Consider the following 24,590-nt stretch of genomic DNA (forward strand, 5'->3'; position numbering starts at 1 on the left):
AACTGATGGAAAACCACTGGCCGACTGCTGAGAGGGATGAGGGAGAGAGGAGCCGAGCAGCAGGGTCCAGCTCAACATCAACACCCGACATCATAAGCGTCACCACCAGCTGCAGCCGCATTGCTCCGCTTCATCCCCTCTTATCTGTCTAACGATGGGGGAGAAAAAAGAAAAAAGGGCCTCGGGAGCTGCAGCAGAGTCGATATCGTTCCGACTTCCCGTTTCGGGGAAGTCGGAACGATATCGACTTCCAGGCCCAGAGACAGAACCAAAACTCACGGCGGCACAGATCAAAACGACCACGCACACACATTTCTACTGCTAACGATTAGAAACAAAAAAGGAAAAGGACAAACACTGCAACGGGCAGCTCACTCTCAACTCGCTGACTTCAAACTGTAAAGTTAGACTGCCATTCACTAAACTGCAAAAAAAAGGCATTCACCCTCAGTCTGTGAAATTTGCATTTTAAAAGAAAGCCCACTTCCTGATTTGGTTGATTTAACAAGGAAAACCAAACCGTGGCTCCCAAGTTCCATGACAACCATGCAACATGAACTGGGAAAAGGTAGCGGGAGGAAAAAACAAACAAACAAACAAACAAAAAAGACCAAACTATTTTTGTTTACAACACATCAGGAAAACCACCATCTAAAAACCTTCAAATGGGACAAATCTACAGCTATATCTTATAAGCCTGTTAAAACAGTTCCACTAAGAATTCTTCAAGCAAATTCAAAATCAAAGAAAACAAGCCTCAAACCATACAATCCTTTTTAAAGGCCTCAGTCTGAAACATGTATCAGGCAACTTGGAACAAAGTGATCTTTACTGCAGCAAAAGCCTTATACCTAATCATAAAAAGAAGCTCCTAATTCACCCCAGGAAGCTCTATGGAGAACATAGCTCAGTCTCAGAATGCCCTGCTTCCCATTTACACAATTAATACGCAATCTGTTGTGCTTCATGAATTAGTAAATGAGTTCTGCCACATTATAACAGGAGAGAGAGAGAGAGAGAGAGAGAGAGAAAGGGAAGGAGGGGTAAATTACCTTCTGAAGGCTGTTTGGGTTCAGCTGTGTCTTGTCTATTATTTTAATTGCCACCTGTAGAGAGGGAAAAAATAGAAAGTTAGCTAAGTGGCAAATAATAGCAGAGGAGAAGTGTGGCACAGAGGAAGAGGAACATGGCACCGAAAACAAAAACCAAAAACGAGAAAGAAAAGAGCTGAGAAAAGGAACGTGATGCTGATGTTTTTCCAAACTGCCGTTTTAAGACTTGAAAACTAAACAGGGAGGGTTATAAAATAGTTTCAACATCCTCTTTGAGTTAAAAATATGTCTAAATGCACCTGCCAAATTATTATCTACAGAACAGAGAGGACAAAGGCAGCAGAGACGCTTCCTTTCCTTAAATGTCACAGGCTGCATTAAGAAGACGCTTGCCCTTTCTCCTCATCAATTATGAACAAATCAAATGTTCAGCTGCTACACACTGCACTGAAAACAACCATTACTGCCTACAAGATTTACAGCGATGAATGGGTTGGTGTACAAAGCTGGCAGCACTGTTTTTATGTTCCAATAACATACACATTTATGAAAAATGCATTTCAAGGCTCTAAATTGTAAAAACTAAAGCTAAAAGCAGTATTATAAATCAGGATCAATCTAACTGAAAAACAGGCAAGCAAAATTACAAATCTGACCAGACATTCAATGTTAGTGCTTGACAGTTTGTGAGACACTGCCACACACAAACACACACACAGGTCACCATCAAAGAGGAACTGAGATACAAATTAGGTGTGAGCTCAGCAAAGACATCCAGCTCCTTAACCGCAGCTATTTCGCAGCGTGAGGGAGAAGCAAACAGTGATAAAAACTTTTTTATCTGTAAAGCTTTGTACTGTTTTGGATCCTTTCTTAAAGAGAGAGAACAAAAATAGTCAGCATCACTGTACATCTTACCTCTCTGCCGGTGAGCATGTGTCGGGCCAGTTTGACCTTGGCAAAGTTGCCCTTGCCAATGGTTTTGAGCAGCCGGTAGTTGCCTACGTGGGGCTGCTGCGGCTCCTCGGAGCTGCGGGCCGGACGCACGCCCGTCCGGCCTGAGCGTGTGCTGATCTCCTGACGGCCATTGCTGTGAGAGGTGTGCTGTGGAAAAGGCACAATGTTAGACAAGCACTGGCTGTTGAATGGCTCTTATGTGTTGCAACATCTACTTGTAATCAATGGTGACTCATGTTGACCTGCTGTGGCACCTCGGCTCAGCAGGAAAAAAACACTACTGATATTTATAGTTCTGATGCACACAAAGAAAGTAAGCTTTTCTTCCAGCGGCCACAGATGGCTGATAAACTCTGTGCTTATCCCAGCAGTTTCAGAGTTTCATCAACCAAACATCCAAAAGTACAGATATTCCCATGAATATTATTATTATTATTATATTAGCTGAACAAGATCCAGCTAAATAATGTTAGTCAAATATTGTCCCACTAAATACTGTTTATATTGAAGTGACATTAGAACCCATTAATCGCATTTTTCAAAAAAGAAATCAATTTCAACCGTCACTGAAATGTGTAATATTATGGACCATGCACAAAGCCAAATGTGGGTAATGCCAGCACCACTAACGGTCTCTCCTTACAGGTTTAAGTCCACATAAGTGCACTGAACAGGTTTATGCATCACCATGTTTGAGTGCTTGCATGCTACGTTTATTCGAAAAGCCTATTTTCATTTTCTGGTTGCAGCAAACCTGCCTTCCCCCACATTTTTCCACTGGTGCATAGCAAACACCACTACTTGCTTTCCTTTTAGATGCTTCTTTAAACCAACTTAATTATTGCATTTTCTCCAAAACTATGAAATATGAACATCATGATCAGTTTTAAATAATGTCAATATGGATAGAATATGTTGAAATCATAATTAGATTCATGTAAAGTTTGTAAATTGTGAGCATGACAAGGCTGTTAGTTATAATTTGGTATTAAGAGATGAACATAACAGTCACTTGGCTTCTTGTTTATGTGGCCAAGAATTTCAGGGCCACTTAATCAAGTCCTTGGACACAGATTTATTTGTTATTGTTTTGGGGAGGGTGGGCAAGGGGTAGAAGCTGCTAAACTACCCATTAATTCACTGTTAGAGATATTGTTCCAATGCAGTGCTTTGTCACATGCTTACAGAATGTCCTTATCAATCAACTAAAACTGAAAAAAGTAGCATATCCTTTGATGGGCATACAACAGTTCCATTAACATAAGGGTCTTTCTCACAGTGCTACCACAGCACCAGTGGTAGAAACTACAGAGAGGAATCTGAAAACCAACAACGTCTCCTTGCAACTTCTTTTTAAAACAGTTTAAACAATATGCACACCAATATTTGGCGTTTTCTGCTAACTAGCTGAAGCTAACCCTTGATACCCTGAAAAGTGTTCCTTTTTCTTGCCAATGTTTTCACCTGGTCAAAGTTTCATGTCAGGACTTTGAGGCTAGCAAAAGAGAGATGTCATGGAAAACACAGCACATGTGGGTGGGGGGAGGCAACAATGGTGGTTTCTACCGCTCAGTCTGCTGGCGATTACATACAACAATCACACAAAGCTCTGCATATGCTCTGAGCGCAATTGATCAACTAGTCATTTAATTCCAGTCGACTTCTTTCTTCATACATTTTCATTCTAATAAATGTTTTGGGTTAACAAGGTGCCATCTCAAACCTGCGAACTGCCACTTTAAAAACAGAAGTGAGGTGATGGAGAAACGTGCCTCTACACACATTTCCTGATTCTGTATGAGCACGCTGAGCTGTCGAGTACAAAGTGGAGAGGGGTTCAGTGTTAGATTTAAAAAAAAAGTGGTGATAAAACACAATAATGACATTAATTGCAGAGATGGGACCTTCTCCTTGGTTAGAGGCTACACCAGATTACACATGCGGCAGCATCACGATGTGTGCCCTGTAAGCATTAGGATTACAGGGCAAATTGTAAGTGTTCCACAAACAATTTATAGTCTTAATGAAAAAGAAAATTTAAATTATTTTATTCACATTGCTCATTTTAAAGCAGAGCCGCTGTATGTATCACAAACAGACAATGTTATGACAGCAATTTAAAAAAATTCTACAATACTTTTTAAACAAAATAATCTCATCAGTCTTGCAGGAATAAGTAATCACAGGCCACTTTATAAGGTACACTTGTGAAATATAAAATAATCTAGCCAAATCGAAATTCTGCTTTTATGAAGCGGTGACTTCCTGTTTTTGTTGAGATTGGCAGATTAAACTTTGTTTTAATTATTCAGGTTGTAGTAGCATGTAGTGGCTAACTGGACTACACTGCACCAAGCTTTTAAGATTTTGCAACAGTAAAACTTTGGATAACCACATTTCTGCTCGGGATACTTCTGGAACGCAGCAAACAAACAGAAAACCTAACACACTCTCCCCCGCATCGTTATCATGTAATCAAAGAGAAACTGCACAGCCTTGTGATTTTGAGGTGGTGTACTCTGACAGCACAGCTGATAGATGGATCAATTCTTGGGTGCTGTGCCCAAAAACTGGAACAACAATCTGGCAGATACTAAGTGTGGCCTCAGTATCGACCACCTTACCAAAGCCTCATTAAGGGTAGTGATGCACTCTGCCCCACCCGGTTCTCCCCATCCCCTACAGTCCCTAACCTGGCTGACCCCATTCACTAAGCAGACAAAAGAAAGAGACACTGATAAAGTGGGAAATTAAACAGACGTGTAGTTGCTGCAAAATTAAACATTTAAGAAACTGTGCACAGATTGCACCTCATATCAAGGCAAGGTCAGTTAAAACTTAATTAACACTGCAGAGTATTAAAAAGTATCAGAGCAGTTACAACACAGCAACTCTCAGTAAGAAACCCATAATTTGGTTATACATGTACAATGACAATAAAGTGCTATTCTATTCTAGTCTATAAGGTCACTTTAACAGCACAGACATACTTTTAAGTCACTACAGGAATATTTTAGGACTTCTACAGCGATAGCAGAGGAGATAAAAATACCATCAACTAGGATAAGGTCACTGTTGGATACCAGAGACAGACTGGGAACAAATGCAGTGGAAACACTCAGATGAAGTTTTCATTATCTTTGAACCACACAGAAAACATCCACCTGTGTTACCATCGTGTTATTTTTCCAGCTAACAACTTGTAAGAATTAAAACAACAACAACAACAACAACAAAAAGTCCCTTTTTATTGGTTACTCACAAAGCTGCGGTGTCTCCTGGCTGCCTGGGAGCCAGTCATGTTTCGACAGGAAAGCACTGCGCCCCGCTGACGATGCCCACAGAGATTCCCACAACACCAGATTTTTCCCAACTCAGAGCCCCGATAACCGCAGAGACACAGAGAGGGAGACGGCAGGAGGGGGAAGCCACTGATCCCAGTCAAGCCTGCGACAGCCAGACACACCCAAACCGGAAACCAGACGATAGGCTTTCATAATAAAGGCTTCCTGTCGGCTCCGTTCTCATTGTTGCCAAAACGGAGGAAAACGCCAGTATCGAATTTCGTACAAACCTTTTACGCTTCCAGAGCTGCCCCTAACACTTTATTTGGTACTGCTTAATCTTTTGCCAATCAACGTCAGCGCCTATGAAGATATTAGAAAAATGCCAATCACAGTACCACATAGTACAAATGATATGAGGTGTTTATTTCTGTCCACATATATAAATATTTAAAAAAAATAAGGTCTTAGACCCCCCCCTCCAAAAAAACAAAAACAAATTATCAGCACTTTACAACAAAAATGTTTTAAAATGCTGATTAATTCCCTTTTAATCCCTGTGACGTGAAATGAGCCCTTGTATTTACTGTTGCCTCTACTGATTTAGTATTTCAGTGCCTGCTGGTCAGTAATAGATCACCAGAATTCTCTGGCGTCTTATCACCCACATGCTTCTCTCGTGCAGTATAACCCTTATCACCATCCCGCTCTATACTGCAACTCAGATGAGTCATAAGAATCTGGTGGTAGTTCTTGCATATTTGTACCCATGGAATATGGGGGGTAGGGGAGATAAGTTGCAAAAGACCTCCAGGATACACACAGTCTTCCATAAAAAAAATCAAATAAAATGAATAAATACAAATAAAAACTTTGCAGCTAAAATATTCAGGACATTAAATTTTGTAGTAAAGATTTGATTTTCAGTGGAACAAGGCTTGAGGTCTATTAAAGAGTGCCTAAAAATTTCCACTATAGTCACTTCCACTTTAAAAAGGAGAGAACTATAGGTATACTTTAAAAACAACAACAACAAACAAAACAAAACAAAAAACAAAAACAAAACACAAAAAAAAACAAAAAACAGCCCTTTGGTGATTTCTGTTTATTTAAATGTACTATATAAATAAATTTGAAATTAAGAAAAATAGCGGAGAGTCAAATTGACCAATCCTGCATATACATTATGCTCATTTTGCAGCTTTTATGATTAAGTACGCTTAAGTTCTCCATTTCAGTTCCATTCTAATTTTGAAAATCCCGACCGGAAGCTCAAATGGCTACATTGTCACTACCTTCACACCGGAGGTTCTGTTAGTCACGAGGGGCGGACTCACGAGGCCCTTATTTGGAAGCTGAACGGGTGAAACCTCTGAGAGACAGCTGGGGGAGCCAATAGACAGGCTGAAGACAAACTACTGTTGCCTGCCAGAACCAGCAAGCAAAGTACTGTAGTTTTGTTCACCGTTGGGCCTGAATATTCTTAGTACAGTCTAATTACCTACAGTCATATCGATACTTCTCACACACCAACAAAAAATACACACCAAGGCGCAAATAAAGCCCATTACTAACACTCATTAACAGAGGCGTGTTTGACGTAGAAGATATGCTTGTTTACGATTTACCAACCAAGTGTGAAACAACCATCTATCATCCGGTCTAACAAGGCAGCAAAAAGCTATTGAGGATTACGTTTTTTTGGCAATCCCGTGATATTTTTACATGTACTTAAAGAAAACAACCCAAGAAAAAACAGCCCCCTTCTACTTACACTTTCCGTCACCTTCTCGTTGACTGTAGGTAAAGGAGTTTTTGTTGACATCTTTTATTCCTTCTTCCTCAGCCAGTCGCCGTTTTAAGTCCAAAATACACAGTCTTCAGCCCGACAGCCGAAGAATGAAATTATTGCTTTGCTTTTCGGCTTCCTCCGGAGAAACAGTCTCAGCATGGATCGTGACAATTTTCAAACGAGACCGGACGTGTTAGAGTCGAGCACCTGAACAGCTATGGGCAGGAAAAACCCTCACTAAAGAGCATAACAATCCCTCTTACAGCATTTACACGGCGTGTACAAACCGTGCATGGCCTGTGCTAAACTCGGCAGGGAAACGAAATCAGTGTCCGTCTGTCCGTTTAGGTTTGAGTCACTGGAGCTAACTATAATAACGTTAAGGCGCTGTCGGTCGCCACTTCCAAAAATCGCCACAGGCTTTTCTTCCACAAAACCACTCTGTCTAGAACCGTGCCATGGCGTCGAGTGTCACCTCTGGATAATTCTCGGAGTGATTCAAAAGATTCAGGTAGCTGAAATACTCGTCGTCGGCTCGGTTTCTTCCATCTCCGGCGGCCCAAAGTGAAGCGGGTCTGTCTGTTTTAGGTGGGACCAAAATGGCTACTCAGCGGCTGGGCTGGATTATGCTGCCTTCACGGACACCAACTGAGCTCCGACATTAGAAATTATTCTAAAATGTCGGTCAACCGACCTAATAATGGCATTTCTTTGTTCGACTGGGTGATTCAAGAAAGATCAAAGAAAATATTTTTTCTCTTAGGAATAAGATTGAAGCTTTTGTGTGCAATATACTACTTAACAAGCTTAATAAAAAGTAAGAGATTGTCATAGGATTTAGCCTGCAGTTAAATTGCTTTTATTAATAAATATTTTGTTGATTATTTTCAGTCTCTCTGCAAAGTTATTATTATTTGACCAACATCAAAATGTATTAATTATCCTTATAAAACACAGTGTGTTTTCTAGTACTACAACTCAACTGTAGCAATCAGAAATTGCGTTACAAATACTAGTTGTTTTTTAAATAACAGCTACATTTATAAATGTTTCTGACGTGTTTGTGTGTGTGGTAGTTTAAAAACATTAGAATCAGTTTACATTCTACAAATAGACACATTACATATGGTAGGTGTTACTGCTTAGTTATATTTTTGTAGGTCGGACTGGATGTTTCAAAATTAAACTGCGGAGGGATTTAGGGTTAAATGCCTTAGACAATAAGGAGTTGTTTTTCTAAGCCTTGCTTATTTTCATGTTTGATTCCATACACTAAGACGACGCCAAGTTCCCCGTTTTGGGTTTAATGTCGAATTCAGAGATTTGTTTGTGATGGAATGTGAGTATCTTATTTCCCAAAGCACCTGAAGGCAGCACGACTGTGTCCAGTTGAACGGGTGGAGGAAGTGAGGAAACCGACTGACCTCAGTCCCACAGGACCACAAGTACAGAGAGGCCTGTCATCAGTCGGGAGGAAATGGGAATTTAGTGAGCTTCAAAGGAAAACAGTTGTGCGCCTTTGTCAAATATTAGCGAGACAGAAAAGAATATCAACACCATCCTTTTATTCTTCGAATTCAATTCGAATAAATGAGAGCTTTAAAGGTCGCTAGTATCTTTTTGTTTTTTTGTTTTGTTTTGTTTTTTTACACAAAGTCTTATAGGTTTCATACAGGATACAACATTTACAGGTCGTAGATATACCTTTTGGATTTCTAGGCTGTGAATTTCTACACCACAGTTTAAGTTTGAGCTAATAAGTTCACCGTTTCCACTGCTGGAAAAGTGCAATATAATAAGTTTGTCCGTGACATGCAGCTCTAAATCAGTAAAACTGAATAAACAGTAGAGCTGCCAAGTGTAATGAAGGAGTTTTCGTTTTACAAAGCATCCGTCTGCAGGTTTTTCAGCCTAGCAACAGTTGTTCTTACCAGTGTTTTAAGTAAACCAGTCGCAAATATAACACCATCACCAATGTCACCTTATTCAAAGTTCTATTTCAATGTGAGATGAGGAAGAGTGGTATAAAACAAAGCTCAGTATAACTGGATTAAAAACCACATTAGTTACATTCTGGCTTTTTATCTCAAAAATAGACTAAGTTTTATGTGAAACTGCCATTTGGGTTCCTTACTTTGCAAATTAATTCTCAGTCAGTTTCCAGGTCTCTTTCTGTAACATGAGGCGAACGTGTATGTTTAGTTTAGTACGACCAGTGGCGTTACAGATAGTTGATCTAGTGTTGTTTGAACTTTGGTTTCCTATTACAAAACATGGACACATGCATATTTTCCCTCCCTCACAGAGCTGCAGTGCAGATTTTTAAAAACACACCATCATGCTCTGAAGATGAATCTGATCACCTTTTTTTTTTTTTTAATGATTTAACAATTATGTTATTTTATTTATGATATAGAAAACATCTGGCTTCACAGCACAACATTTAAGGGAAGAGGTTTCCCCTCAGATTCTCTGTTAATCACCTACCAGAGAAAAACTGTCCAATCTCACAGATGAAACAGTCAAATGTGCTGGATAGCAAAACATTCATTCTTTATTGACTGGAAAAATACAAGGACCAAAAGAAAAAAAAAAAAAAAGTGCAGTCAAAACAAAATTCCCAAATCACCCGTGATTAAAACCCCCAAAAGAGACTTCATTTCATCAACTGAATACACTTCAAAATGACAGCGTTAATGTGCAGCAGATAAAGCGCTATGTTAAATCATGCCACTAAGCGGAGAAGGGATCGCAGAGAGGGCTGGTGGTGGGACAGGTAGTAAAGGAGGGAAAAGGCCAGCCATTTAGCTAGTGCAGGGCATCGTGAGTCAAAGCCGCAAGTCAGGAAAAGCATCATCACTCGAGTCTCTCAGATCGCATCGATGTCAATGTCGTCCTCTTCTTTCTCTGGCGTGTCTGGTTTCACAGTCTCCACTTTGAGCTCGCGGGCAGAGGACGAGTACACCACCTGAGGACAGGAAAACATGCAGCTGCTCAATAAACACCCCCGACTGCATCAGCATCAGTCCTCTCACAACAGAAACAAATCTGTCGCATTTTAAAAATTAGTGCAACTCTAACCTTCATGCTTACTGTCATTTTTAAAAATTGACTTTCAAGCTGCTAACGAGCGAGGTGTCAGTAGACCGGAGTCACCCGGTGGTCAGCCGGTGAAACGGAATATTGGAATTTTATGCAGGTTTCATACTCAGTCTCCAAGTATAGGCTACAGGTATTAAAGTGATTTGATTTTCATACTAAATTGCAGTTTTTATATTCGTACAGAGCAAAACAAAAAACAAACAAAAAGCCACTAAAAGTCGGCATCCATTTTAAACTGAGTGACGCAATAGTCACAGGACTGGCCTCTTTGTGCTTCCTCCTTTCGGGGTGCAGCTTCCTTGTTAGAAATGTTATTCCTAATTCTTCCAGGAACTAGTGGGTGGAGCTGACCCAGTTAATGATGCAGCACACCTGAGCAGGCTGACAGACTGGTGTGAGTGCATGCATGCATATATGGATATAAGTATACAAGTAAATGCACTCACTTATATACACACCTATATCCATAATGCACACTCTGACTACATGTGGCAGCTGGAAGCAGTTGTGACAATGACGCGATTAATTTTTGCTTTAATCTGGACGTTCTCAGTAACTCCTGAACTACAGCTGTTTTTTTTTTAACTGTACTTCACGGCACACAGCCAAGTGACCACTTCAGATAACTCTACCTCAACATTCTCATCATCTTCCTCCTCCTCTTCTTCGCTACCCTCGCTCTCCTCCTCTGCCTCCTTCAGCCATTTGACAAAAGGAGCGGCCTTGGCATGGATCTCTTTGGCAAGTTCCTTGGAGACGTACTTCTTAGAAACCTGATGAAGAAGAAAATGGATTTAATGCAATGACTGATTTCAGTGTAAAAGACCTCAAATAAACAAGCCCTTGGGGTTATTTGAACTGTAGTCTTCATGCTGCTGTTGCAGTATTTAGCATCTAACAGTTAATGTGTATCCAAAGTAAATAAAATACCGTAACAAAAGTCACAGTTAAGGGAAATCTAGCTCAAATTTTCAGGACGTAAAGACTTAGCAAAACTCAAGTAATTCTGTATTTATTAATAGCACTTTTTTATCTTTATACCTATTCCTCCACTTCTTTGTTTAATATATTTAATTCACACATTTTGAATTGATTACAATTCAATTTGCTCTCAGCTGTGTCTATTCATTCCTAAACCAGCTTGATTGCATTTAAAATATGCCACACACAAAACTTACAACTATTAGGGGCCTCAATAGTGCACCCGAATCTCAGCCCACACACAAAGCCCCTTTAAAAAGACCAGGTCTTACATTTCTTTGTTAGTGGCCTTTTTAGGCTTTCTTTGGTGTAACACTGTCTGAAAGGATGTGTTGAGCCCAACACTCTGCTTTTGTTATGCAGTGCAGGTTAGGTGTGTCACTCTCACTCCCCACTTGTGGTGGGAGATGGGGAGTCAATGTATGGTCAGACTGGTGTAACAAAACAGACTAGTTTGGGCTCACACACACACACACACACACACACACACACACACACACACACACACACACACACACACGGGAAGTGTGAATTCATTCTTTGTCAAAGGCGGCCCTAGTCCACTGCACTTCCTGCTGTTTGATGTATTAATGTCCTAAAAGCTCTTGACCTCAACTTTTTGGCAGCATTATACTTTCAGCTTAATATAGTCGTACTCCTGCAGCTAAGGACCTGGAACCAGACACATATTAGAGCTCATGTCGTTTCATTTGCAGAATGAATCTGTTCAAACAGATTCCAACCACCTCTTCCTCACGCTACTCCAATCATCAATATTACCAGAGAGGTTTGATATGACGACTGACACCTCTGCATACTGCAGTCTGTTAGGTGTTTTTAGTGGCTCAGTGCTACAGTTTCTGAGGTTGGAGGTTTATCCAAGTGTCCCCTGAAGCATTTCAGTCTTTCAGAGTCAGGGTATAAGACAAGCTCTAATTTCACCAATTTAACAAATACCAGCTTTCAGTAGAATACAGTTTAGATTTTTATTGTTTGTTACTCTAACGAAGGCTCTGTGCTGCAAAGAATAAGCCTAAATCTAATTTAATTTGCCATTTCCCTTTTAAAGATCTATCAGTGAGTGCTCATAACCGATTCATGGGGTAACGATTAACTACCATCTGCTCCCAGATCACCTTTAGGCTTTTAATTTCTGGGCAAAATGGGATCAAGTTCAGCAGGCATTTCTTTTTGTGATTCAGAACACAGAGTTTAACTTGACATTAGTAGTTAAGTCCCTCACCTTCTCTGCCCAGGCGAAAATCACGTCCTCCTCCAGCAGGTCAGCGTCGTACAGGTCTTTGAGGATGATGGGAACACGTGGCAGGAGCTGGACCTGATGCAGCTTCACGACACACTCAAAACCTCCCAGCAGATACTTCTGGGCTTTCTTGTTGTTGTGGCAGAACTAAGGAAAAGGTTAGGAAAGCCATGAGACATGTGAAACACACCCTAATGTGAGGAAGAGGACAAGACAGCACCATAAGGACACGCAGCACAGACTTGAAAATGACTTACACGCAGGAAGTGACGTTTGTACTTCTTGATCTGGTCACGGATGTTTTCGTTGAACAGCAGTTCGCTCAGGATGAGCGGGCCCATGGCCTTCACATCCAGGCGCTCTGCCTCCGCCAAGATCTCTTTATCAGCTGCGTCAATCGTTCCGCTTTCCTTTTTGTTCTGCACATTTAAAGAACAAATGGTTACAGGGGAGGAACTAAAGTATCTCCAATTCTTGTGTGTGCAAATAAAATCTATGCGTAAAGGCCAAGCACCGAACACCGGTTCTTCATTTTTAAAGTGTACTTTTGATGTTTCACAAACTCCTGCCGAGAAAAATTCAGGACAATCGGGGGACCCTTACTTTCACAAAGCTGTAGAAGAGGTTGACCCTATCCTCCAGGGGTTTCTCCAGGTCCTCGCTGAGCGTCAGGTTCTTGGCGTGATCGCTGATCTCCTCCATCCTCCGCCTCTGTGCCTCCTCTGTAGTCTCCTCTGCCCAGTCTTCATCATCGTCATCTCGATCCTAAACAGGAAACCACAGAGGATTCAGGCAAAGCGAGATGGTGCAGAAACACTCGGGCTTGCTTGGATTTTGCATCTTAGTGGGTCATATTATGGTGAAATGCAAAAGAGGGCTGTGCAGCCAATAATAGTAATAATAATAATAGAAAAAGAAAATTAAATTCAACCAGAACCCCCCCAAAAAAATTGCATTAAAAAAAAAGAAGAAAAAAAAAAGAAAGAAATTGCTGATGTAAACTCAGTCTAAAGAGAAACTCTTTCATTTGAACTGGAGGAAGTGGTTCCGGTTGAGAGCTTCGAGGACACGTATACTGCAAACGTGGAAGTTGCTAGACTCCCTTTTTATGCAAACGCAAACTCTTTTTGGAGGTCTTTGGGTGACGGCCCCACCCTTTCAGTGAAAAATCCATTACAAAGAATGTTTCACAACACATGTGTCAGTGTGGACCTTAATCATTATTACCATTCCTGTGAAGGGGGAAATGTGGGATACATATCATGAATTGTGAATACTAAGGAGTTTGAACAGTTCTACAACACTGATGCTTCACTAGGAAATCTGCACCACAAATCACTACCAAGCATCAAACCTGAGCAAACTGTCAACTCTGAGCTTCTTATTTTGATGGGGTTGGTTGCTGAGAACTTTTCAGAGTAAGGGTCATCGGGGAAAAGTTACAATTTACACCAAAATAAAAACAGCATACGAGCACGAGAAGACCCCTGAATCTCTACTCAAAAGCCACTAGACTGTGTGGCATTAGTGTCTAAAATAAAAGCTGGCACTTTGCTGACTACTACTGACTTCAATGGTGTCTGAGAAAACCGTGTGTGAAGTGAAGAGAAACGTTTTGTGCTAGTGTCCCGTGGCTGTAGAAGCCCAGCGGGTGTCTGGGAGCACAGCAGACGCACCACAGCCTCGGGAGCATCAAAGTTGTCATGGTTTCCAGCCTCGCCACTGCCAGAGCCGTTCTCCTTGTCCTTCTTGCGGTTCTTCTTCTCCTTCTCTTTCTTCACAGATGCAGATCCACTATCATTGCTCTCTGTGTTAGGAAAGACAAAAGTCTTCATTAGCAAGTCTGTCTTGGGGTTTTGGCTGCAGTTCCCTTTTCTGGATTCACCACAGAGAGAAAAAAAAAAAAAAAAAAAAAAAAAAAGTCTCACCAGGTGGGTTTTTGAGGATGAATGTGCAGAGTTTGTGTCTGGTGTCTAGCATGCCGCGGTATCCACAGGCCTTACAGGAAGTACCAATAGTTTGTTTCTTGGGATTGACATGCTGCAAGGACAAAAAAATAAATTATTTTGTACCTAAAAAACTGCCACACAATCTAGTACTCTTCTTTACACAGGCAACTTTTCTTATACTGAATCTAAAGTGGGAAGTATCTTTATTTAGTAATTTAATATTTATTTATTAACCACGTGATTTTCATAGTCACAAGGTGCTGTAAACACAAAGGAAATAAATGAAAAAAATTTCGGGTCATAATAGCCAATAAAAGGGGACACATTATCATCATTAAGTCATATAGTTGTATTAAATTATTACTTTGTTCTTTCCCTTTCTGTCGCCCACCCACAAAAAAACAAATAAATACTCTGCACCTGCCCCGGAGATGCTGTGAAATATTTACCAGATCAGTTTCAGGGTTGTCACACTCGGCACACAGCACAAATTTTCTGATGAACCCATCAAGCATGTCCTGCAACTTGTTCGCCTCGTGGGATCCGTTGACGATGTAACGATCGTTTTTGGTATCAAACTGGGTCTGAGCGCCGAGTTCACAACCAAAAAACTTGGTCGGGTCTGCGGAGGAGAGGAAAAGCAGCACATGAGGCCACCATGACCCAGCAAAAAAAAAAAAAAAAAAAAAAAAACAAAACGAGGAGACTTTGCCCTGGTAATTATTGGTTTTGAAGAACGTTACTGTTTTTTTTATCTTTAAAGGAAGATGTTAAACATTAGGCGTTTGTTTGCTTTTAAACTGGTAATGAACATGACAGACATTTAAGCTTGATCATCAAATACTCCAACTACAAAATTGTGTAAACGAAAAATGTCAAGAGTACACAAACTTGTCGACCAAGCCAAACAGCCTTTCCCCCCCCTAATGTGCCGGCACATCTTACAGTCTCAATCGAACGGGGTCATTTCATTTGAGTAATTGCCACATCATCATGTTTAAAGAATTCTATAAACAAAACATCTCTCCTTCACCTGGGGTGAATATTACAACGATGAATTCAAAAGAGAAAAATGAGAGAATATAAAAGTGACAGTCAAAACGTCAAAAATGTCATTGTGAAAATAAACAGACTTTAACAAGCTCTAGTTCAATTCCAGCTAAACACTAAGATTTACATGTTGTTACTCACATGTTGGAGGCCTGTTCAGAGCCTTTGCAACATCAACCATGTTGACAATGACCGTCTTGATTCCATTCCCTTTGCCTTCAACCTGGATTGAAAGGAAAAACCCACATGTTATATTCACACCCAAACATTTCTTCCTACAGGACTCAGGAAACTTTAGACCAATTCCAACCACTATTCTGATGCTGTTTTTCTCTCCCCAATGGACAAATCTAAAAAAAACAATAATGAGTGGTTACCTTGGCAATCAGACGGGGCATCTTGTAGCGATAGAACTGGTCTGACACGCTGCGGTTGACGTTGACAGACATTTTGGCTGGATGTTAGCACTATCAGTAAGATAAAAGGATCTTGGTTGGGGATTTTTCGGGATCTTCTGTCTGGAAAAGAGGGGATGACATAAACGACTGCAAGCGTGCTCGGTCTCTGACATGAAAAACGCTGTGCCGCTGTGGCTGCAAGCTCCTTGCTTGAAGTCTAGATTTCCACCACACAGGTTCCAACGGCTGCGCAACAGCTCTGAAAGACGAGAGGGACAAACATCAATATTTAATAAGGAAACCCCACAGTTCATGTGGGTGTTGCAATCCTACATTGGGTGCAAATACAGGGTTTTGCCCCCCCCCCCAGATTTGTAGACATGCACTCATGTTACACTTCTAGTCTGTCTTTACAGAACTTGGTTAACCATCTAGTCTCTGGAGGAGTTTGTTTATATTCTAGTTCTACAAAGTAACAACTTGATGACTGCTGCAATTGCATAAAGACAGCAGTGCAAATATTACATTTCAGATGACTTATCATGTAAAATAAACATCTTTTCACCACTGTCAGTTTATATACCATCCAACTGAGAAAAGGTACCATGATGACAACAATAAGATGCAGCCTAGTTCATTTTGTGAACCCAGTGGTTTGTAGCCTTGGTAGCATCTAATCCACAAGAAAACAGTTAAAGATTCCTGTGGTGCAGGCCTGCTCTTGAGTGACTGCCACTATTAAGAAAGACCAGACTCCATTACGACACAGATCCAAGCCAGAGGGAGAGGCAATCGAGGACCCAGTGGCTCCCAGAGACGACTTATTCAAATCATTTTCTCAATTTAACAGGAATTCCCACAAAAATGGGTCAAGACTGAAAATATCCCAGCAAATCCAAATCATAATCATGTGATCCAACAGTGAGCAAGCATGACGTGGGCCCAAAGAAAAATAAAAGCTCTGCCACAAATCTGGATGTTTCTCCCACCTTTTGTTGCCATATAATGCACAAAAAAAGAGCTTTGTGGACACCCTTTGTCTTACATGAGGGCCCCTGGCTTTAGTCATATAAGGCACTTTTTTACTAGGTCACAAACAGGGAGGCCTAGCAGCTGCCAAACAACTCCCCCCGCTGATGGTTTTAATATCAACAACAAAGTCTGCAGCAGTTATTGTCTCACACACGCAAGTGCGAGTCTCAATGAAATGCCTCCCAACTTGTTTGCGACTGACACAGTGGTGTCCGATTTTAAGATCTTTGAGAAGGGCAGAGGTCGAGCCTATTTCAGGAGGAGGCTAGCTAACTAGCTTAGCAGCTTGGTGCAGAGTGCGTCATACAGTCACTGCACACGAGTGACGGACTGGAAGACGCCATTTTGATACAGTGGCACAGAAATCGTGTCATATTGCTCAATAACGCTGACTAAAGCGTTAGCTTTGACAAACACATAACACGACACCAAATATCGCGCAAGAAAGTTGAAATAAATCGTAGATTGCGTCCAAAAACTTACCGTTTTCGCAAAACAAAGACATAAACACAACGCTGATCTTCCAAGAGCCGCAGTGAACGGTGGTCGATGCCTGGTGCTGGTTGATGTTATTGACTGCAACAGGGTTTCTTAATGATTTTGATGCTCTCAAAGAGGCACGGTTAAAGACCATAAATATCCAAAGTGCGGCTGCTCTTCCTCAAAGGCAGAAGGAGGTTATCTGGAACGTCCTCGGGCTTTGGGGACCTGGGGGTGGGGGGGGAGAGATAGTTTCGTTATTCACACAAACTGCGAAGTAAACTGTTTATGTCGAGCGAGACAGCCATCTGTGTTCACTGGGTGGGTATTTGAATAGTCACGTACAGCATAACTGCCACGAGGATTAAACGCTCCATTACCCCCGTTAGCGATTTACCCCCGTTAGCGATAGTGCCACACCGTGAAAAGATAACGTCAGCCAGCTAACTGGCTATGGTTAACATTGCACGTGTTACGCAGTAAAATTCCCCATAAATTATCTTATAGATATAACAATGAAAGCGGGACAATTAGAGTTAATCCACTAATTTGTACCTTCAAATTGACCTTCATTGTTAGCATTATCCGATGCGAAAACAGTAGCTTGAGGGCCAGTAAATAGTCAGATCCCATGCGTTAAAATGAAACGAGTGGACGTCACACAGCTAACGCAGTTATTAGCCAAGTCCAATCAACGCGGTTGACGGAAGATAACGTGATTAAAATTGTCCTCGGTGGTAGCTAGCAGCTATTTCTTTGTAAAATTACAGTCATCGCTGTGAAATCGTCGTTAGGATGAGACCATGTAAATGTGATGAAATAATTTCGGACCTACCTCTCGAATGTTCTGCGAAATGCTGCTACACTCGTCGCTTTTACCAACGAACGTCAAGCTAACAGCTGCAATAAGTTTAGCAATATCCGGGTCTCAGCATTAATTTTAAATTAAAAGTCTGCTGAAGTCGCACTCCATGTGTATGCGAAACATGAACTTAGAAAATTTAGGGGAAAACCCCATCCTTTAGGTTTTAAACAAACGAATTAGAAATAGAGGCATAAAATCGTTTTAGCCACCTGATTTTTCTTTCAATGCCAGACTGCAACTGTTACTTCTCTCAATTCCTCCATACTTTAGCTGTTTTATTTTGAAAGGAAAAGGAAACAATAAGCTTCTATTGACACATCCTCGTTCCCCATTGGCTGACGTCGTGACGCTGTACGTGCGTAGGCGCTTCCTCAACTTGACTGCCTGCAAGCCGAAACATTGAAGATGGTGAGTATGAAATGGCGAAAAGGCCACGGGTTCTCACGTTTTCATTCGGTGTATCGAGCGCTCGACTTTTTATGAAACTAGCTGTCGACGTAAAGGGACCGTGATCATGGCTTCAGTTTCAGGCTGTGTTGCATTAAAGCTCAGTTCCGAGATGGATCAACGGATCACATGACAGTTGAGCAATTTAGTCTCCAAAATTCACCGGAACAAACTGCAAACACCCATAAAGTCACACATTTCCATTGCACAGCGGGCTCCCAGTGTGTCTTGCTTGTTCGTGAATCATTTTGTTATGTGTTTGATGGATATAACGACTTCTTTTACTTTTCCCTTTTTGTCAATGAGTTAGCTTCCGGAGCTAATAGAGCTAACACTTCATCTTACGATTTTACGAAGCACTTTCCTGGTCTGCTTTAATGTTTATCATCCAGCTAGCAGCCCGCACATGAGCAGTCATTTTTAAAATTTATTTATTTAATAACCCAGCTAAACAAGACTGTTGCTACTTTGGAACTACAACTCATAGGACTACATTCATTTTGTTATGTTTTATAATTTCCAGGTTCTGTAGTTCGACATATTTATAAACACAAATACTTCGACACTAGACGATTCATCAGAGCTTAATTGCAGCCATCTATTTAATTTGCTTCACCGCATTATTTTTCATTTGCTCACTGTCAGGCGACTACAATATGTTTTGCTTAATGATTATCACTAACCATCGACCATTAACAACTGTTTCAACCACATTGTTGTTTTAACCTTTTTTTTTTTTTTTGGTTTGTTTGAATGATTAATATCTGTCTACTTAATCCATTCACTTTTTAATTTCTAATTTCAGTTTCCCCTTCTTGTCCCCACTGTTTCTTGTCTTTATTTTCATTTTTAAAATTTTGTTTTTGTATTTCTTTACATCAATCTCTGATCACGCCTCATGTTGATCTCTCCACGCACATCATGCCTTCCTCTCTATCTCACCCCACCACCGCACTCTGCCTTTTTTGCCTGTCTCCAAACAACCAGGCTGGTCACCGGGTAAGTGTTCCCGCTCTGTCCTGGATCCCTGTTTTCTGATCGCTCCTCTGCCTGGCTCACTAACATGGGACTGGGATTGCACGGCCCCAGAGGTCTGCTGTTTCTGCATCTCTTGCACAAGTAGCTGCTGCTCCTATAGCAACTGCAGTGCACTGAACTGTTGCCTAAGCAATATTAATAAGACACTAATCAGTTACAAGAAATCCACTAAACGTAACACAGCAGGAAGCTAAAGATGTTTCAAAGTCTAAACTACTAAATTATATTATCTTTTCTTTTTTGGGGGGGGGGGATTCATCTGTTTTTAGAGAGGGTAAACTGGTCTTTACTAGGACAGAAGATAACATGATTGCACAAATTCAGATCAAGTGTAATATTGTAATATAAAATTTTGAACATGGTCTAACATACTTTTGTGCATCAGTCCTGGTTTGTCTTAATGTTCACCAGTTGAATTCAGACTTTTCTTTTTTTTCTACCCAAGTCATCACATACGATCACAGCCATTGCTCAGAATTTCTGTGCTGGCTAGTAGTTAAAAATATTTGTAGGTTTAATGTTTAATATAAACTCCCGGTTTTAATGGTGTTTGTTTCTCATAGACTCTTGGTGCAGTGTAAAAACATAACTACCTCTTTTATCTGCCATTGAGCGTCTGAAATCCAGCTGTGCCAATTCAAACCATATTTTTCTGCCGTGGGCTGTCTTCCAGTTGTGTCGAAAGTTACTTTCACAATCATCATCATCATCGTCGTTTATTTGTATAGCACTTTAAGAACACACCAGGCAGACCAAAGTGCTGAACAACACAGATCAAAACAACTACCAAATTAAAAATACCTTAAAATCATTACATACAATAAAATAAATAAGAAGGTGTCAGTTTCCTACAGAGTTAAAAGCCAGGGAATAAAAATAGGTTTTCAATCTGGACAATGCCCAGTTTGGACTCAGACACTCAATTTAGTCAGATCTTTACTCACAACTGTTGCTTTTTTTCCCCAGATTTGAGCTTTTTGAGTGAAACCTGTTTATCCACTGTACTAAATTAATCTGTGCAATAATATTAAACTGTTCTGAAAAAAGTACAGGAGAATTTAACAATAACTAACAGAGGAGTGTAGCGGTTATGGTGGAATCTGTTTGCATTATTCTCTCCTGCAGAATTGACCAGTGGCGTCCCGCAGGGCTCTGTCCTCGGCCCACTTCCCCTTTCTGTATTCTTATGCTGCAGCATGCAGGCTGTAGCAGGGATGGGGCATAAATTTCTTTTCAAGGGACCACATGAGAAATTGGGATTGTTGTGCCACACCAATAAGCTGAACTCGGCTCTGCTCAATATGAATTTTATCTCTTTATAAGCTTATTGGTGCGCCCCTTCTCAGCTGTCCCATTTTCTAATCTGGCCCACTGGGAAAATGAAATGCTCAGCTATGGCAGAGAGCTCATCGGTGGGTAACTAACCTGTCTGTGTGTGTCTGTGCGATGATATCAGTTGGTCCTGGTGTTAGGTGACCTGCACATCCCTCACCGATGCAACACGTTGCCAGCCAAGTTCAAAAAACTGTTAGTGCCGGGGAAGATCCAGCACATTCTCTGCACAGGGAACCTCTGCACCAAGGAGAGCTATGACTACCTGAAAACCCTCGCTGGGGACGTCCACATCGTCAGAGGAGACTTTGATGAGGTTTGCGTCTGTGTGTGTGAACAATAAAATAAACCACGTAGAACATACTAATCACCATAAAACAATTTTATTTCAAAGAATGTTCAAAAACAGGGTTCAAATTATGTCTACAAATTGTGTTTCTGCATATTAATAGCACTGATGAAGAACATCATTTGCTGTTCCTAAAGACTGATTGCTCTGTAATTAAATTGTAATTGCTGTTCTCTCAAACTGAGATTTATCCATGTAGATCATGATTTTCAAAAATGATCCCATTGAGGACACGACATCTTTTAAATATAGCTCATTCTGCCATTTGCTGTCTGTTTTAAATGTGTGTATAATTAGTACTTTATTCCATAATTGGACTTGTCAGATAAAAGCAGTGTATAAAACTTACTTTACTCCATGTTTTTCCCATCTCTCATTTGTCCTCCTGATATTTTCTCAGAACCTGAACTACCCAGAGCAGAAGGTGGTCACAGTGGGCCAGTTTAAGATTGGACTCATCCACGGCCATCAAGTGATCCCCTGGGGCGACATGGCCAGCCTGGCACTCCTCCAGAGACAACTTGACGTTGACATCCTTATCTCTGGGCACACACACAAGTTTGAGGCATTTGAGAATGAAAATAAGTTTTACATAAACCCTGGTTCTGCAACTGGAGCCTACAGCGCCCTGGAAAGGTGGGAGCCAATATAAACCATGAATTGAGCTCTATTTAGGAGGCGAGTTAGCCATGTTTTCATGATTTTGACATTGGAAGGTTGGTGGTTTGAACCCTGGCTGCTTCAGCGAAAGTATCAGTATCTAGGTGCAAGATACTGAACCCAGAGTTTCTCTTATTGAAATGTGAATATTAGATAGAAAGCAGTTACATTTCTACTTGAGTGCTCAAGTAGAGTAAAAGAGCACTGTATAAGACATACTTATAGACATTAAATTCTCATAGCCCTGCATAGAACAAGTACACAGCAATATACTACTCGACATGTACTGTGGAAAAAACACGGGTGATCTTATACTGCAGTAAAAAAAGTGTTGAGAGTCACTGGGCAACCCGTCACTGTCCCTGCAACAACCAAGTAAAAAAAAGTAAAACATGCTCTGCACTTGTACAGTGTTTTACTGCTCTTAGCTGTGCACTCAGACACTTTCAGCGACAAGCCTCATACTTCCAAGCACGTTGTAACTTTCACGCACACACTCACACTCCAGTGGATTCATCAGGCTTCAGTATCTTTCCCGAAGACACTTTAGCATGTGAACCAGACTGGAGGCTCTACATATTGAACCAAGCTGACAGAATTTCAGTATATTAAGATGCCCTGTTTTCCTTGTCATTGCAAAAAGACATTTTGACAGTTAGTTTGGTTGGTGTGTTTGAGATTATTTTCACAGTGAAATATCATATTTTAGTTATGCATTTTCCTTAATATGCTACAATTTTTACAAACACCTAAAAATAATGAAAAATGCTCTTTCTGATGTGCAAAGTAGTAGAATATTTGGAACAATTTCATATTTTGATAACTGATTCTAATTGGAGAACTGATCATCAGCAACTAAGAAAACTGATTGCTTCAAGCCAAATTATGGCATCTTTTAACATGAACTAGTTTTCCCACATTATAACAAAAACAGATTTTTGCTCATGTCGCATAATAGAACTCCATGCAGATAGTTCTGGATTGATGTTTGAGGTCTTTAGATATTTGTCTCTGAATTTTCTCATCCACACAGACGTAATGGCAGCAACTGAAATTCTGTAAATCCCGCTCAAAGCATTTACGTTTAACACAGATCTTCTAGGAAAGAAACACTGTTGTGGATGTTTTTAATACTGAGGTGTTTGCAGTTAAAGGTTTTTTCATTAAACTGGGTGTAATTAAAGAAATGCATCTGTTTTTTTTCTCTCTCACAGCAACATCATCCCCTCTTTTGTATTAATGGACATCCAGGCATCTACAGTGGTCACGTACGTTTATCAGCTGATCGGCGATGACGTCAAGGTGGAGCGAATTGAGTACAAGAAATCTTAAAGGAGAGCACAAAGAGATGGAGAAAAATTTGCATTAACAAGCCTCAGATTATATTTCATTCCTGTCCACCAGGGGGCGGCAGCTCCCTCAGAGTCACCAGAGTGTTAATGCTATGACTTCTGTAAGTTAACTCTAAAAGACCTGTGTATTATATTGTTTATATGTCATCAGCATTTGCTTATACCTGAGCTGTCTTTTGGTAACTGTAGAGAATGCAATAATATTGGGTGCCATTTTTTTTTCCTTTGGGTTTTTTTGTTGTTGTTTTAATAAACACCCTCCTCACATCCTGTACATGTAACAGGCCATTGCTTCCTGTAGTTAGCCTCCTTTTATTCATTTCTTTCCCACAATAAAGATGTAATTTCACTCCATCTGTTGCTGTGTGTTAAATTATATTGACAGCAGTAATAGCTGTGCGTAAATAGTGTTTTGATATTTCATTTGGGAAATTCAAATTTATTTATACTTTTACTCTTCTGTCTTGAAAAATTTGAGGATAACGCAACGTGCTTATTTGAAAAAGAAATCCCCCTAAGTATCAATGCACATAATACTGGAGCTTTGTGATACCACACAGACAGAAAAAGCCTCCCTGTTCCTGATTTCAGGCTACTGAAATGTTTAAGCCTCTGTCTGGCTTGGTGTACATCGCTCTTTTATACTCAAAGCTGTTTGCTTCTCTGAAAATTGCAAAGCATTGATTTTTTGCCATGAGGGAATTATGATCATCTTTGCATATATTATAGTATTGTCTAAATAAAAATAGTTATGCCCCCATTAAATAACACACCTGGTACAAATCATGATTACAAAAAGGTGGAAATGATTATTAAAATGTCTTTGAACCACATAATAACATTATTGGCGGGGCCATGGCAAACATAAGCAGGATACATTAGGTTTCAGGTTACCTTAAATAATAGTTTAAAAAAGGCCCCTAACTCAAGTGATGAACCAGTGTTGTCTCTGCACATAACAGACAACTTGGCAAATCTATGAAAAATGCCCAAGAAAGCAGTCTGACAGACATGAAATAGTATTTTTGCACGAAAGAATGTGATTCGTAAAAAGCTATCAGCTAAAAACTTGGCATATCTCAGCACAGTGTGCAGTGTGGCCTTCACAAATTTGGGGAAACTGGACCAGTAGAGGACAAAAGAAAAAGTGGCAGGTCTAAAAAAATCTATTTACAGCATACATTTTTTGGATATGACTCATCTTTTAGA

The 24,590-nt window shown here is 40.5% G+C and overlaps 3 protein-coding genes across 25 annotated transcripts in view; 1 reads left to right on the forward strand and 2 right to left on the reverse strand.

The window, feature by feature from the left end:
- mark3a (MAP/microtubule affinity-regulating kinase 3a) overlaps nucleotides 1–7,712 on the reverse strand; it is a 46,589-nt gene extending 38,877 nt beyond the window's left edge. For 6 of the 20 annotated variants that reach the window (XM_004554727.4, XM_004554725.4, XM_012920076.4 and 3 more), the window contains exons 1-3: nucleotides 7,068–7,708; nucleotides 1,971–2,156; nucleotides 1,053–1,106 (exon numbers count right to left, since the gene is read on the reverse strand). In XM_004554727.4, coding sequence (XP_004554784.1) covers nucleotides 1,053–1,106; nucleotides 1,971–2,156; nucleotides 7,068–7,118 — 291 coding nt within the window. In that variant the 5' untranslated portion in view covers nucleotides 7,119–7,708. Of the gene's footprint in view, nucleotides 1–1,052; nucleotides 1,107–1,970; nucleotides 2,157–5,271; nucleotides 5,429–7,067 lie in introns of those variants that run through there. The other 14 variants (XR_013094533.1, XM_076877504.1, XM_012920075.4 and 11 more) reach the window with 5 other exon arrangements.
- Nucleotides 7,713–9,612: 1,900 nt separating this feature from the next.
- Nucleotides 9,613–18,329, reverse strand: eif5 (eukaryotic translation initiation factor 5). 2 transcript variants are annotated; one of them, XM_014407593.4, is made up of 12 exons: nucleotides 18,174–18,329; nucleotides 17,342–17,566; nucleotides 15,806–16,085; nucleotides 15,570–15,651; nucleotides 14,828–15,000; nucleotides 14,358–14,469; nucleotides 14,106–14,236; nucleotides 13,033–13,194; nucleotides 12,687–12,848; nucleotides 12,412–12,576; nucleotides 10,820–10,960; nucleotides 9,613–10,053 (listed from the first exon to the last, which is right to left on the reverse strand). In XM_014407593.4, the coding sequence occupies exons 3-12, from the start codon at nucleotides 15,875–15,877 to the stop codon at nucleotides 9,955–9,957; spliced, it is 1,299 nt and encodes a 432-aa protein (XP_014263079.1). In that variant the 5' UTR covers nucleotides 15,878–16,085; nucleotides 17,342–17,566; nucleotides 18,174–18,329; the 3' UTR covers nucleotides 9,613–9,954. The 2 variants fall into 2 exon arrangements, with proteins under 2 accessions (XP_014263079.1, XP_024661982.1); XM_024806214.2 differs by lacking the exon at nucleotides 18,174–18,329 and adding an exon at nucleotides 17,894–18,098.
- Nucleotides 18,330–18,480: 151 nt separating this feature from the next.
- Nucleotides 18,481–23,735, forward strand: vps29 (VPS29 retromer complex component). Of its 3 annotated transcripts, XM_004554730.4 has the most exons (5): nucleotides 18,594–18,611; nucleotides 19,638–19,649; nucleotides 21,145–21,336; nucleotides 21,770–22,005; nucleotides 23,244–23,735. In XM_004554730.4, exons 1-5 carry the CDS (start codon nucleotides 18,609–18,611, stop codon nucleotides 23,359–23,361), a joined length of 561 nt encoding a protein of 186 aa, XP_004554787.1. In that variant the 5' UTR covers nucleotides 18,594–18,608; the 3' UTR covers nucleotides 23,362–23,735. The 3 variants fall into 3 exon arrangements, with proteins under 3 accessions (XP_004554788.1, XP_004554787.1, XP_076733954.1); XM_004554731.3 differs by lacking the exon at nucleotides 19,638–19,649 and having other exon boundaries at nucleotides 18,481–18,611; XM_076877839.1 differs by lacking the exon at nucleotides 18,594–18,611 and having other exon boundaries at nucleotides 18,648–19,649.
- Nucleotides 23,736–24,590: the final 855 nt, after the last annotated feature.

This window comes from Maylandia zebra, linkage group LG19, assembly GCF_041146795.1.
Source record: "Maylandia zebra isolate NMK-2024a linkage group LG19, Mzebra_GT3a, whole genome shotgun sequence".
Taxonomy (NCBI): Eukaryota; Metazoa; Chordata; class Actinopteri; order Cichliformes; family Cichlidae; genus Maylandia; species Maylandia zebra.